General features: G+C 41.4%; 1 protein-coding gene across 2 annotated transcripts; it reads left to right on the top strand.

Annotated features, from left to right (window-relative positions):
- LOC118315232 (solute carrier organic anion transporter family member 1C1-like) lies at positions 1-11,728 on the top strand. 2 transcript variants are annotated; one of them, XM_035642353.2, is made up of 15 exons: positions 1-225; positions 2,001-2,165; positions 4,521-4,662; positions 6,106-6,238; positions 6,455-6,576; positions 6,702-6,848; positions 7,255-7,353; positions 7,881-8,129; positions 8,540-8,704; positions 9,451-9,646; positions 9,873-10,038; positions 10,225-10,409; positions 10,635-10,699; positions 10,913-11,030; positions 11,291-11,728. In XM_035642353.2, exons 2-15 carry the CDS (start codon positions 2,070-2,072, stop codon positions 11,514-11,516), a joined length of 2,109 nt encoding a protein of 702 aa, XP_035498246.2. In that variant the 5' UTR covers positions 1-225; positions 2,001-2,069; the 3' UTR covers positions 11,517-11,728. The 2 variants fall into 2 exon arrangements, with proteins under 2 accessions (XP_035498246.2, XP_035498248.2); XM_035642355.2 differs by lacking the exons at positions 1-225; positions 2,001-2,165 and having other exon boundaries at positions 4,537-4,658.
- The last annotated feature ends 467 nt before the right edge of the window (positions 11,729-12,195 follow it).

Raw genomic sequence — 12,195 nt, 5'->3', positions numbered from 1 at the left:
GAACAGCGCGCTCCAGTGGGAACAGTGCGCTCCAGTGTCCAGCCTGTGGTCTGCAGTGAGACACGGACAGAGCTGCCGCTGCCGAGGGGCACGTACAGTGTGTGACTTGATAATACGAGGCTCGTTTTATACTGAAAAGAACAACAACTAGATATATTTGCTCCTGCATCAAGCAATCGGAGACGCACCGTAAGACAAAATAGAAGGTTGGAAGTTCTGACTTGGGTAAGTACCGTGGTGCTCTTTTTTAGTTTAATAATAAGGATTTTTGTTTAAGCTATTGTGATGTGATTTTTTTTCTGATAACTGCAGATTTAGGGAAAAGATCAAAAAACATCAATGTCAGTGACACATTAGTAACTCTGCATCATATACAGTAACCGGTGCAGTGCAGAAACAGGAGGATATCCTGCATCCTGAGCATCCCCTTTGTCTCCTTACTCAATATGCCTTGATTCATTAATTTACATCAATGAACGTGTGTATTTGATATAACCAGTGACTGAATAGTTGCTGAATATTACTTAGAATGTCTTCTAACTCAGCACAAGTGTGTACTTGTGTCGGGATTCCAGTCACTGCTTTTACAGGAACAAGAATTTGAATAATTAAACAAGACTATTGATTATGTATATAGGGGACTGTTGTGCTGTATAGCCTTTATATCAGTTTGTCAGCAATAAAACAACAACAGTACAGCAGTGCATGTTGTCGTAAAGACAAAGCAACCTCAGTTTTAGACTACAGCAGTATTTTGTATAGCAGAATATTGAATTTACTGTATACAGCTGCAACACTGAAAATCACCAAGGACTCGAGGGATCCTAAAGAACTCAAATCTGAGAAGTACTTAGCTCACCTTTGGGAATCTCCACCCTCCCTTACAGAGACCTGAGTGGGCAGTCTTCTTGTCTCAATACCATTGTGGCTCAGGTGAGAAGAGACAATAGTGAGTGAAGCCCATCAAACACCTAATCTTGGCTCAGATCCACAGACAGACGGCAAAAATATTGAAAATATGAAATATTTTGACTCGTGTTTATGGAAAACTTGACAGTTTTCATGTGCGGGACACGGGGTAGAACTCTGTTGGCAAAAATTAAGAGGTCGTCATCTTGTCAAGATGATTAGATCTAGTTTACAGTTTGTAGTCTATTAATGATAGATGAATATTAATGCCTTTATGTCATCGGCGCCGTCTGCATTTTTTTTCCCCGTACTCAGTTCAAAGCCATGTTTCGTCTTGGTGAAAGGAGCAGGGAGCTGTCACGCCACTGAATGAGCAGTCTGCCTTTTAAAAGCGTAACAGCTCTGCTCTTTATGCTGCTCTGTTCTCTCCTTTTCTGTTTCTCAACACCGCAGACACACAATCCCAATGAAACGGCACCATTTTTCTTTGTCACACACTCATGTCGACGTTCAATCCCTTCCTGGTTTGCTCTTCAGGTGGGATCGCGTGCATTTGCAGTGTATTTGCATTTCTTTTTTTTCTGAACTCTTTACCTTATTGATCAGATTACATTAGCAAAAAGTGTATGTTATACAAAGTGAAACACCGTCTGTGAAACACCCGTAGTATCATCATTGCTACCGAAGAAGGAAATGTGCCTTCCAACAGCTGTAAAAAAAAACTTTGTGACTTTATGTACATATCGAGTAGATACCGCTTTGGTGACGAGCTCAGCCAAGAAGGTTTGTTCCGAGGTTTTACATTTTGCAAATTCAGCAACTTCCAGATGTACAGTTTGTTAAATATACATGTACACATATAATGTGCCTATGGGCTTCAGTGATTTAGGTCAGAATGTATACATCTTGAGCAGATCTGTTGTGAGTGCAGAGACGCCTTTTAATTTCTAAATCATATTTTAGTCAAAGGAACAGGCTATTCCTAAAACACAGACCTACTGCTGCCTCATACAAAGCACAATGTTTTTTGTTAAGCAACAGAGGAGCTCACAGGTTATTGCTGATCTCTAAATCTGAGTTTCTTCCAATAGGTGTGAGTGAGGACAGTCAAAGTAAATCATCTGGAGAGAAGCTGCAGCTCAGGCAACATACTGTACACCATGAGGACGAAGGACAGCTCCGCCACAGGCAGCTGGACTCTAGATAACAAGCATATCTCTTCCGCAGTGAAGAACTCCTGCCACCCCAATCTGAAGGTATTGTACTCAGAGGAAGAACCTGATCCTCACGGACAGACCTTGTACATATATGCCCAAAACATGTGAAATAATGTGAGGCAGTGCCTGGATGTCTTCAGTGATCCCGGGGTTCTTTGTGGAGTATTTTGAACTCCTTGGTTTTCACAGTCTGTGAAAAGACAGAAAAAAAGCATATCAGGGAATTGATGTGACCGTGCAAAAGAAAAACATCTAGAGAAATAGACACAGGCCATGGGGGACAGCGAGAAGCAGAGAATGGTCATAAGAACATGTATTTCAACCCGAGAGGAGAGAGGTCCCACATGTCATCTGACTGGCCAAGAGGTCACGTACAAATATAACTGGAATCACATGAGAACATTCGAAACTGTGACGCAGTGCATATGTTGGTGAATGCACTTTATTGTGTGTGTGCGTGTGTGTGGGCGGGTGTGTTTGTTTCATGTACAATGTGTAGGGAATATGCAAATATGCTCTATGGTGATTTCTTCATCCCTATCATTTCAAATGCAGATCACCTACGGACAGCTAGCTGATTAATAGCAGGTGTCTTCTGTGTAGGTTCATGAAAATCCACGAACGTTTGAGCAGAGTCACAAGTGGATATTGAAAATAAGGACTTCATTTTCCCAAAGAATGGGTTAAAACTATTGACAAAAAACAAGCAAATGCACAAATGAACCATAAAAGAGGTAGCGGAAACCCCCTCAGCACCAGTAAAACAGAAAAGCTACGGATATTTATTGTTTCTGTGTGGAACGCAGGTGAGGACATCCCGGCCTAGTGGATCATGCAAGGTGCAGCGGCTCGCTGTGCCCTTTGGACCGGGTATTAAGTCTCAGTGAAAAAAAGTTTCCGCTTCATTAAAACGGGTCAGAATGGAGGGTCTGTACCATTTACTCGGATTACGAAGCACATTGGATAATAATAATTAAAAATCTGCTTAGTGAAATGCTTCAGCTACAAGCATCAGTGACGAGGAATTTCAGTTATGCTGCCTTTTTTTCCGTGTGCTTTTTCCTTCTGTGTGGTAATCCTACAGCAAAACTGTGTGTGGTGAAAGGTGATTATTACTGTGAGGAAGTAAGGAAACACTTTTTACATACAGACATATAATCAAACCAGTGGAATTCACAAGGTGATGTCTATTTCGGATGCGTCATTATAATGACTGAATTACTTAGAATCAAATTTTAGTCCATTAGCTCCTAATATTTGCATTATCTGTAAAACCACACTTTTGGGACTTTTGAGGGGTTTGTGGTTGATAAGTTCCTTCCAAATGTCAAACTTACAAAGTTATATGCTGCAAACCTAATTAAAAACTATCTAAAAACAGTAACACAGAGTCGCTTAAACACTGTTCACAGCAGCCCCATAGCAGCCCTCACTATTCCATGTTTCAAAAGGAAGTAAAGGTTCTTCTGAATTATGGCAAAGTACTCATGTATCAATGCCGTCATATGAAAGCCCTCATGCCTCAGCATTCTTGCAGGAGCATTATATCCTGTACTATTATGAGGTATTAAAAGGTAATTATGGGCTTAACATTAAAGCCTGCACTTACATTAAGTGGTGCCGACCAGCTTGGTGGTTGCCATAGGGCCACTGTTCCCTCTTAATAGCTCCTCACAAGTTTCTCATTTATTTGCCGTGACTGACGGAAGGTTATGGTTACAGGTTCCGCTCTGGACCGTATCTTTGTTCTCATCTCTCACTGAGAACAAAGATAGATTCTGTTGGCTGAAGAATTTATGAATAAGAGTATGCATGTGTGTTGGTCGGTGGCGTGTGAGAGCTTGGGCTCTCTTCTTCCGTAAGAGTTCAGGCTGTGTTTGCCCATCACCTGTTTCCAATCTTGCTGCCTGTTGTTCGGTCTGTCAGCTCACAGAGCATTGGACGTGTCGGTGTCCTGTGGGATTGGCTTCTCTAATCCGCCCTTTGTTGGTGACTGACAGTGTCCACAGGTGGCTGAGAAAAAGGAGAAGGCTCAGTATGCATGCCCACGTTGTCCTCTTTTATTTTCAAAGATATATCTGCTCTGCAAATCGGCATCATACATGTACAATGTATGTATGCACACTTAGAGAAATACATTCTCTAAATCATGACATTAGTGAATTGGATAATCTTTCTTGATCTTTTAAGTTCAACCATTAAAACTTTTCTCTTTTTTGTCCGTCCTTTCCACTGTGGCTTTTCAGCTCACTGAACTGTGATATTTATTATAAAACAATTAAGGAAAAAATAATAATACCAGTTAAAATATTTCTAACTTAAGTGGTGAGGAGACTCCCTTAAGGACTGTTTTGTTTCACACTTGTGTTCTCTCGTCTTTCTGTGTCTGTGCAGATGTTCCTTGCAGCATTGTCCTTTGCCTACTTTGCCAAGGCTTTATCTGGCAGCTACATGAAGAGCACAATGACACAACTAGAGAGGCGATTCGACATCTCCAGTTATTTGATCGGCATCATAGACGGGAGCTTTGAAGTAGGTGAGTATCTCTGTCTTTGTCCGTGTGCCTCTCTCACTCTCTATTTACTCTGGCCATTCGTGCATGAGTGCATCCTCTAGAATTCCAGAATTTCCCAGCTTGGGATGAATAAAGTATTTATCTATCTATCTATCTATCTATCTATCTATCTATCTATCCTCTGCATGTCAGCCGGTTTGACACCATAGCATACATGCATCCCCTTTGAGCTTTGATTAGTCACGTACCTAATTGAATCTTAAACAGCCCAAAACCCTTTGACAGTATGTAGGCTTGGAATAGAAGGATTTTGTAATGGCATATGTGCAGATAAATTAGACAGCCTGGATGTCTAATTTGACTTTGATCCAAACTTATACAGTTCTATACAGCTCTCTGGTACGACTGAGACAAACCTGTCCCTTACATCTTGTGAACACCCAGTATGCAGGGACTGAGATACTGTGCTTTACATGCAGACAAACACAATAAACAATTATTTTAGAGCCACTTAGTCCAGTCGATGTAATCACGATGACCAAACAGAGCAAAGACAGACAGCCTTTCTTTCTCGGAAGTGTTTTCACTGAAAGACAGATGAACAGAGCAGTCTCGTGATAAAGGACAAATACATGATGCCACGAAAAAGCAGTGAACCGTTTGCATATATGTTCTTGTTTAAAAGAGTGTATGTGTGTTCACGGCTGACTGAATGTAAAGACTGTTTTCCCTGTATGAGTAGCTCTTGAAGGTAATGATTGTTCTTCTTGTCATACTGATCAGTAAAGGACAACAGCCTTCATTTCACAGACAAATCATTCCATGGTGCTTCTCCATAGGGAAATAGACACACAGACACAGTTTATACTGTATATAGTGGCAAACAGAGGGTAATAGGGGTTTACACTGGGCAACCCATGTCATTTAGATCATTGATTTTAATTCAAAATAATGAATATTTCTTATCATGTCTGAAGACGGCTGCACGGTGGTGTAGTGGTTAGTGCTGTCAGCAATAAGGTTCTTGGTTCTCATCCTGGTTCGAACCAACCAGGGCCTTTCTGTGTGGTGTTTGCATGTTCTCCCCCGTGTCTGCATGGGTTCTCTCCTGGTTCTCCGGCTTCCTCCCACAGTCCAAAGACATGCAGATTGGTGTTAGGTTTATTGGAGACTCTAAATTGATCATAGGTCTGAATGTGAGTGGATGGTGGTATATTGGCCCTGCCATATGCTGGCCACCTGTCCAGACTCTCGCCCAATGTCCCTTCCCCCCACGACCCTTAATGGATAAAGCGGTATAGATGATGATGGATGTCTGCAGACCTTTTCATGCATGTAAAAAACTGTATGCAGCCTTTGTTCTATGGTATACGAACCTGAATTATCCCTCAACAGTAAGTAGGTCTCATGTTTAATTCCTTTGACTCATCTGCATCTCATTTTCTAATCATCTCACCCCTGTAGGGAACTTGCTGGTGATTGCCTTTGTGAGCTATTTTGGTGCCAAACTTCACCGCCCCAAGATCATAGCAGTCGGCTGTATCTTGATGTCTTTTGGGACCTTCCTAATCGCCATGCCACATTTCCTCATTGGCCGGTAGGCAAAGTGTCACGTCTGCACGCATGCATTGCAGTTGCAAAAATTCCAGCCATGACATTCTTCAATTTAAGTCTTCAAGCTCTGTAAACACAGGTTATAATTCTTAGACTTGTAGTCTCTGATGTATGTGTTTGTCCGTCACAGAGTATCTAACGATACCTGATGCTATCTCCCTCCCCTTGTTTAACAGTCACATTGGTATTTTGTACGCAGCTATAATATCGAAACGTCAGTCAGATCTTCAGTGAATTCAACCAATAACCTCTCTCCGTGTGCAGAAAGCTTACCTGAGTCCATCAGGGCAGGTGACAGGCCCTCTATACTGCCCTCCAAGGGTAAGATAAGTAGTGGATTCCTTCATGTGCTCAGTCATGACATTTTAGTCAAAGAGGAAGTTTTGTCAGTTAATGAGACTTTGAGTTAAATAATCCTCAGCTTTCTATTTCATTTTCAACTGTAGGTTGTGTGCGAGAGTCCGGTGTTCCGATGTGGATCTATGTGTTTTTGGGAAATGTCCTGCGTGGGATTGGAGAGACTCCAGTTCAGCCTTTGGGAATTGCCTACATTGATGATTATGCAGAGTCGGAGAATTCTGCTCTTTATATTGGTAATGCACCACACTCTCTGTTTATATAAGTAGCTTTGGACCGTTGACACCAAGGTTAAAATAACTTGGTATTTAAAGTAAGTGATTTGGGAAGTGGGTTTTATTCACAGTCTTACATCAGAATCAAAATGTTTTGTTTTTTCAAATATAGGCAACCAGGAAATAATACATATTCTATTATTTACAGAAACTTATTACCACAATTTATTGTCAAGGTGATGTCTGTTGTGCCTTGCATATTTTATCAGATGTAGTAAGGGTTCATTGGAACTTGACGAATCTCAGCTCCTATATGTTCTGTTCATTACATCCAGGCTTTTGCCACAATACATTTTAGATTTTTTTAATTGACTGTACCACATAATGTACAGTTACAGTAAAAAGTACATCTTAATTTGTCACACAGGTTGTGTCCAAACAATATCAGTCATTGGCCCTGTCTTTGGCTACCTGCTGGGGTCGCTTTGTGCCAAAATCTACGTTGATATTGGCTATGTGGACATGGGTAAGTAAGTTCGGGCAACTGTTTATCTGATAAACCGTCACTATGACAGACTGAGAAACAGTAATGAGCTTGGTAGGGTTTAGCTGTGGTTTATCCTTTGTTCACAATAACAAAATGCCCAACACTCCACTTTGGAGAGCTGGATTTGGAAATCGGCTGTTGTACATGACAACAACGCTCCTGCCAAGAGGCACTGAATAAGGACAGGGTAAATCCTGTGATACAGCATAATGGGACTGGGAAGAAAACTCTTTAAAGCTGTTGTAAACCTTTCTGTTTAACAATAAGTCAGCAGACATTGGCTCATTTTGTAAAATGTTGCCTTTGAACATTTATCACGATATATGAAAACATTTTAAAACTCTGTCAATAAACGGTACATTATAATAAAAGTCTCTTGCTTTACCCATAATTTCCTTTAAATTAATATAACTCAAAAAGAAAATGCATCCTTAATAAATTTTCTCAGAAGCAAATAAAACAGAATGAATCTCTGCTGAGAGGCTTCTCATCTCATCTCTCCGCAGAGACTGTCACTATTAGCCCTGGTGACGCCCGCTGGGTGGGGGCATGGTGGCTGGGCTTCCTCATCACTGGTACCATCACGCTCATATCCGCTGTTCCTTTCTGGTTCCTGCCCAAGTCACTGCCGGTGCCTGTGGACAAACATGATACCAGCTGCACTCCAGAGCAAACCAGGTTCATCAAAGATTCCCCAACCATGGAGCACAAGTTCAGACCCGAGGAGCCGGCCAGTTTACATCAGATGGCCAAGGGTGCGACGAATGTTATTGACTGCAATGGTTATTGAGTATTGGCATTGTTATCTGTACTCAGTTAATTGACTTTTGACTGAGTCTCAGGAGAGACCCACAGAATGTTTACATTTCTCTCAAAACTGCAAGCTGCTTTCCAGAACTCTATTTCCTCTTATGATTTTAAATTGCCTCCAGATCTTGGACTGTGTGCTGTTCCATTGTACTGTCACTTTTGTTCACAGTTTTGAATGCCACATGTTGGCGATTGTAATCTGTAAGTTATGAGAACATGGATCTCGCATCTTAACCACTAAACAACCAGGGCGCCTGTTGTTTAGTGGTTAAGATGCTGATCATGAACCACAAGGCCCCAGTTTGAGTCTGATGTTGGCCTTTGTTGCATTTCTCTCTCATTTCCTGTCACACAGAGTTTGTGCCTACATTGAAGAGTCTCCTTGGAAATCCTGTGTACATCATCTACTTGTGCGTGACCATCATTCAGTTCAACTCTCTCATTGGGATGGTCACCTACAAACCCAAATACATTGAGCAACACTATGGCCAGTCAGCATCCAAAGCCAATTTTCTCATGGGTAAGCAGCTTGAATAATTCATAACCTTTACCTTGTTTTCACGATTCTCACATTTATCTTTGCATGTGCGAAATAGGCTTGTTCAAAACATGTGTTGCTATTGCTGAAAGAAAAAAACAGTGGATACAAAGCAGTGAGCTGGATGGTCGCCATTAGTACTTCATGAGCTTTCGATTCATTTTTCATGCTCCAGCTCCCACATCTGTCTTAAGTAAACGCTACAGCTTTAAGAAGTCAACCGTGGTTCAACATTCAAGATGTAGTTTATTTTTTAATTTTCCTTATGTACCTGCATAGAAATGTTTCTTTCTCCCACCCCCTAATCAGTGCAACTGAAAAGATATGTATATATATATATATATATATATATAGATATGTCTCTATAAAACTGCATAATGACAACCAGGTTTGCAATTGTTGGGCGATGTGAATTAACATTTAGACCTTGAGTCAAAAAGCGAACATAATTGAGCTCTTTTCATTCACACAACTGAAGAAGTGGATACATAGAGTTCTGTGACGGATGATGAGAAATCTTCTCTCAACCATTAAAGATCACTTTCATCTTTCACGACATGACTTCAGTTCACTTCACATGAAATATGAATGGGAAGGCTTAGAAAATGAATGAGCGATCAGACTTTGATGCTTTTGGCAGAGCAAAGTTGGTGCCTCATTTTGCTTGAACAAGTGGATTCCTTGAGCTCATCCTTCTACAAATGCGTTGTATTCTTCCGTTTGGCTAGGCGTGATCAACATCCCTGCTGTGGCCCTCGGGATGTTCTCCGGAGGGGTTGTCATGAAGAAGTACAAGTTGGATATTATGGGAGCAGCTAAATTCACCTTTGGGACCTCACTGCTGGGCTACTTCCTGTCACTCTTTTTCTTAGCCATGGGCTGCGATAACTCCAAGGTGGCAGGCATCACTGTTTCATATGGCGGGTATGTGACCTGTAGATATTTTTGTTAATTCCACGATCCGTCATTACAGCCAAAGGAACTCCCTTCCGTTCCTTTTGTGTTACGTTTCCTTTCTGTGTCTCGTCATTTTCCATAAAAAGTGATGGCGTTGGCGTCCTTCCTTACCTGACTGTTTGGTTCATGTGATCTATTTTTCACGAGAGCAGTCAATAATGTATGCATTTTCGTCATGTTTTATCACATGCAGAGTGGGAAGCTCGTCTCATCAGGAACCGTCTCTCTTCTCCGACTGTAATACGGATTGCTTGTGCTCAGGAAGAGAGTGGGATCCGGTTTGTGGAGAGAACGGACTCACCTACGTGTCCCCATGCTTGGCTGGGTGCACCTCCTCCTCTGGCTCTGGGAGAAACATGGTGAGACACACACCGTTGTCGTCAGTACACATCCGCAGGTCTTAGTAGGACTGCCACTAACAAGCAGTATATAAGTTCTAGTGCTCAGTATATACTAATGTCTAAAGAGTTGCCCAAGTGTTTCCTGTTGTGCTGCAGCTCATCTGTCTGTGATGTCACAAAATACAGTGTTTTCTTCCCTGTTAGGTTTTTGAAAACTGCAGGTGTGTGTCGCTGCCTAGCGCCCCAACAGAAAATCTGACGGTCACCCTTGGCCAGTGTCCACGCGAGGACAGCTGTGACAAAATCTTTCCATACTTCCTGGCTCTGTCGGTCGTCAGTTCTTTCATTATTTCTCTCGGGGGAACGCCTGGCTTTGTGCTGCTCATCAGGTCTGTCGACGACCCCCTAAAAAAAGTTCACTTTTGTCTGATCCATTGATGGAGATATCTTCATATGTTTGCATTATCTCCTTCTTTTGTAACTTAAAGAAACAAATCAATATATAGATCATTCCCTATTGTTCACGTCCTCCAGTAACAATTGTCTGTCTCTTAGTGTAGTGTGGTTGAAGAGGTGAGTCTCCTTTAAAAAACTCTATTTTTGTTTTCCTGCAGGTTCATTAAACCGGAGCTGAAATCACTTGCACTTGGAATCCACACACTGGCCACTCGCACACTGGGTGAGAAGCATCTTTGGTATTCGGCACATTACTTTTGTACTTTACGGAAATCTCCTGAAGAACTGACATTCAGTGTATTGTGTTGAAGTAGGGGGAATTACTGGAATTTCTTTTGTATATTTGGAAATCATCATTCAATGGTTAATTAAAAAATATATATAACCCTGTATTTGCTGTTTAGTTGATGTTATTTTACTTTGTACTGTACAACAGCTGGAATACCTGCCCCTATATACTTTGGAGCCATAATCGACACAACCTGCCTCAAATGGGGATACAACCTGTGTGGAGGAAGAGGAGCATGTAGAATATATAACACTTCAGCTTACAGGTAAATGTAACTACTGTGTGCAGTATCCACTAGTATTTCCAACTCACAGAGATCACAGGTTGAAATATAGATGGCCACATCACAGGACTGGAAGAGCATGTTAGCGCCATCCTAATTCAAAAGGGGAGTTTAAAAAAAAAAGTGAGCCCTACCAGTTATATAAGCAGTAAAAGAACCAAATATGCCACTAATAACACTGATATGCCACTAACAGAACACCCTAACAGTATTAATGTGTGTTGCGATGTTGTTTTTGACAGGATAGTGTATCTGGGCCTGGCACTGGGCTTGAGGACAGTCTCCTTCTTCTTTTGTATTTTGGGATTTGCTCTATTCAAAAGACACATAAAGAGGGAGGAGAAAAATGCTCTGGCCAATGGGAACGCAGAGATGGAGTCACTAAGCAAAGAGGAGAACAGCTCCACACACTGTGAGCAGTTTGTCCTGGCGTCGGACTGCAGTCCCGACAGAGAAACTCACTTGTGAGCCTCAGCTCAACCTCTCTTCTCCGTTGCATCACCTCAGGTGTACAGAGGAACACACACTGGACTTTTCAAAGCACACACAGTATAGAGTACAGAGTATACAGCACATATATAGTATATATATTTACAGGATTTGGGGTAACATATGATAACTGATAAAGAGCCTTTTTATAAACGTGCTATTTTAAGGAATGTATACATTTACGTTTGTGTTTTTCATGACTTGAAAACTTTTGTAGAAAAAATATATAATTGTGCTTTTTGTTCAATGTTGGTCTTGGTTTTTACAATTAAACTTGATATAATTATCTTTGAGATTCAACATAAACTAAGGTGTCTCGATAAGATGGTTAAACTACATCCCTGTCAGCCTTTTTTCATGGCTTTCCTTTCATTTCAGCAGAGAGATTCATAAGTTACATTCATAAGTCTCTGGACAGTTTCTGTGTCACACCTGCTGGAATAACTGTGAATATGGCTACATTGAAGCAGAGTAGATGTTTTTCAACCTGCGAGCGAATGAGGTGAACATTCAGATGCTAGCTCAAGGTAACAACGATTCAGCTGCTGGCACACAGAGGCAAAACTCTCGCCTCATGTCCAGATATGAAATAGGTAATTCCTGTCATAGGATCGTTGTTTCATTGCACTCTGTGGCTTCAACAAGGTTTGAGCATCAG

This window comes from Scophthalmus maximus, chromosome 7 (assembly GCF_022379125.1).
Source record: "Scophthalmus maximus strain ysfricsl-2021 chromosome 7, ASM2237912v1, whole genome shotgun sequence".
Taxonomy (NCBI): domain Eukaryota; kingdom Metazoa; phylum Chordata; class Actinopteri; order Pleuronectiformes; family Scophthalmidae; genus Scophthalmus; species Scophthalmus maximus.
This window is presented reverse-complemented; position numbering and strand designations above follow the sequence as displayed.

Coding starts and splice junctions, on each gene's coding strand:
- LOC118315232 (XM_035642353.2), top strand. CDS start 2,070: ATGAGGACGAAGGACAGCTCCGCCACAGGCAGCTGGACTCTAGATAAC. Junction 6,849..7,254: donor GAATTCTGCTCTTTATATTG/GTAATGCACCAC, acceptor TTTGTCACACAG/GTTGTGTCCAAACAATATCA. Junction 10,700..10,912: donor ACTGGCCACTCGCACACTGG/GTGAGAAGCATC, acceptor ACTGTACAACAG/CTGGAATACCTGCCCCTATA.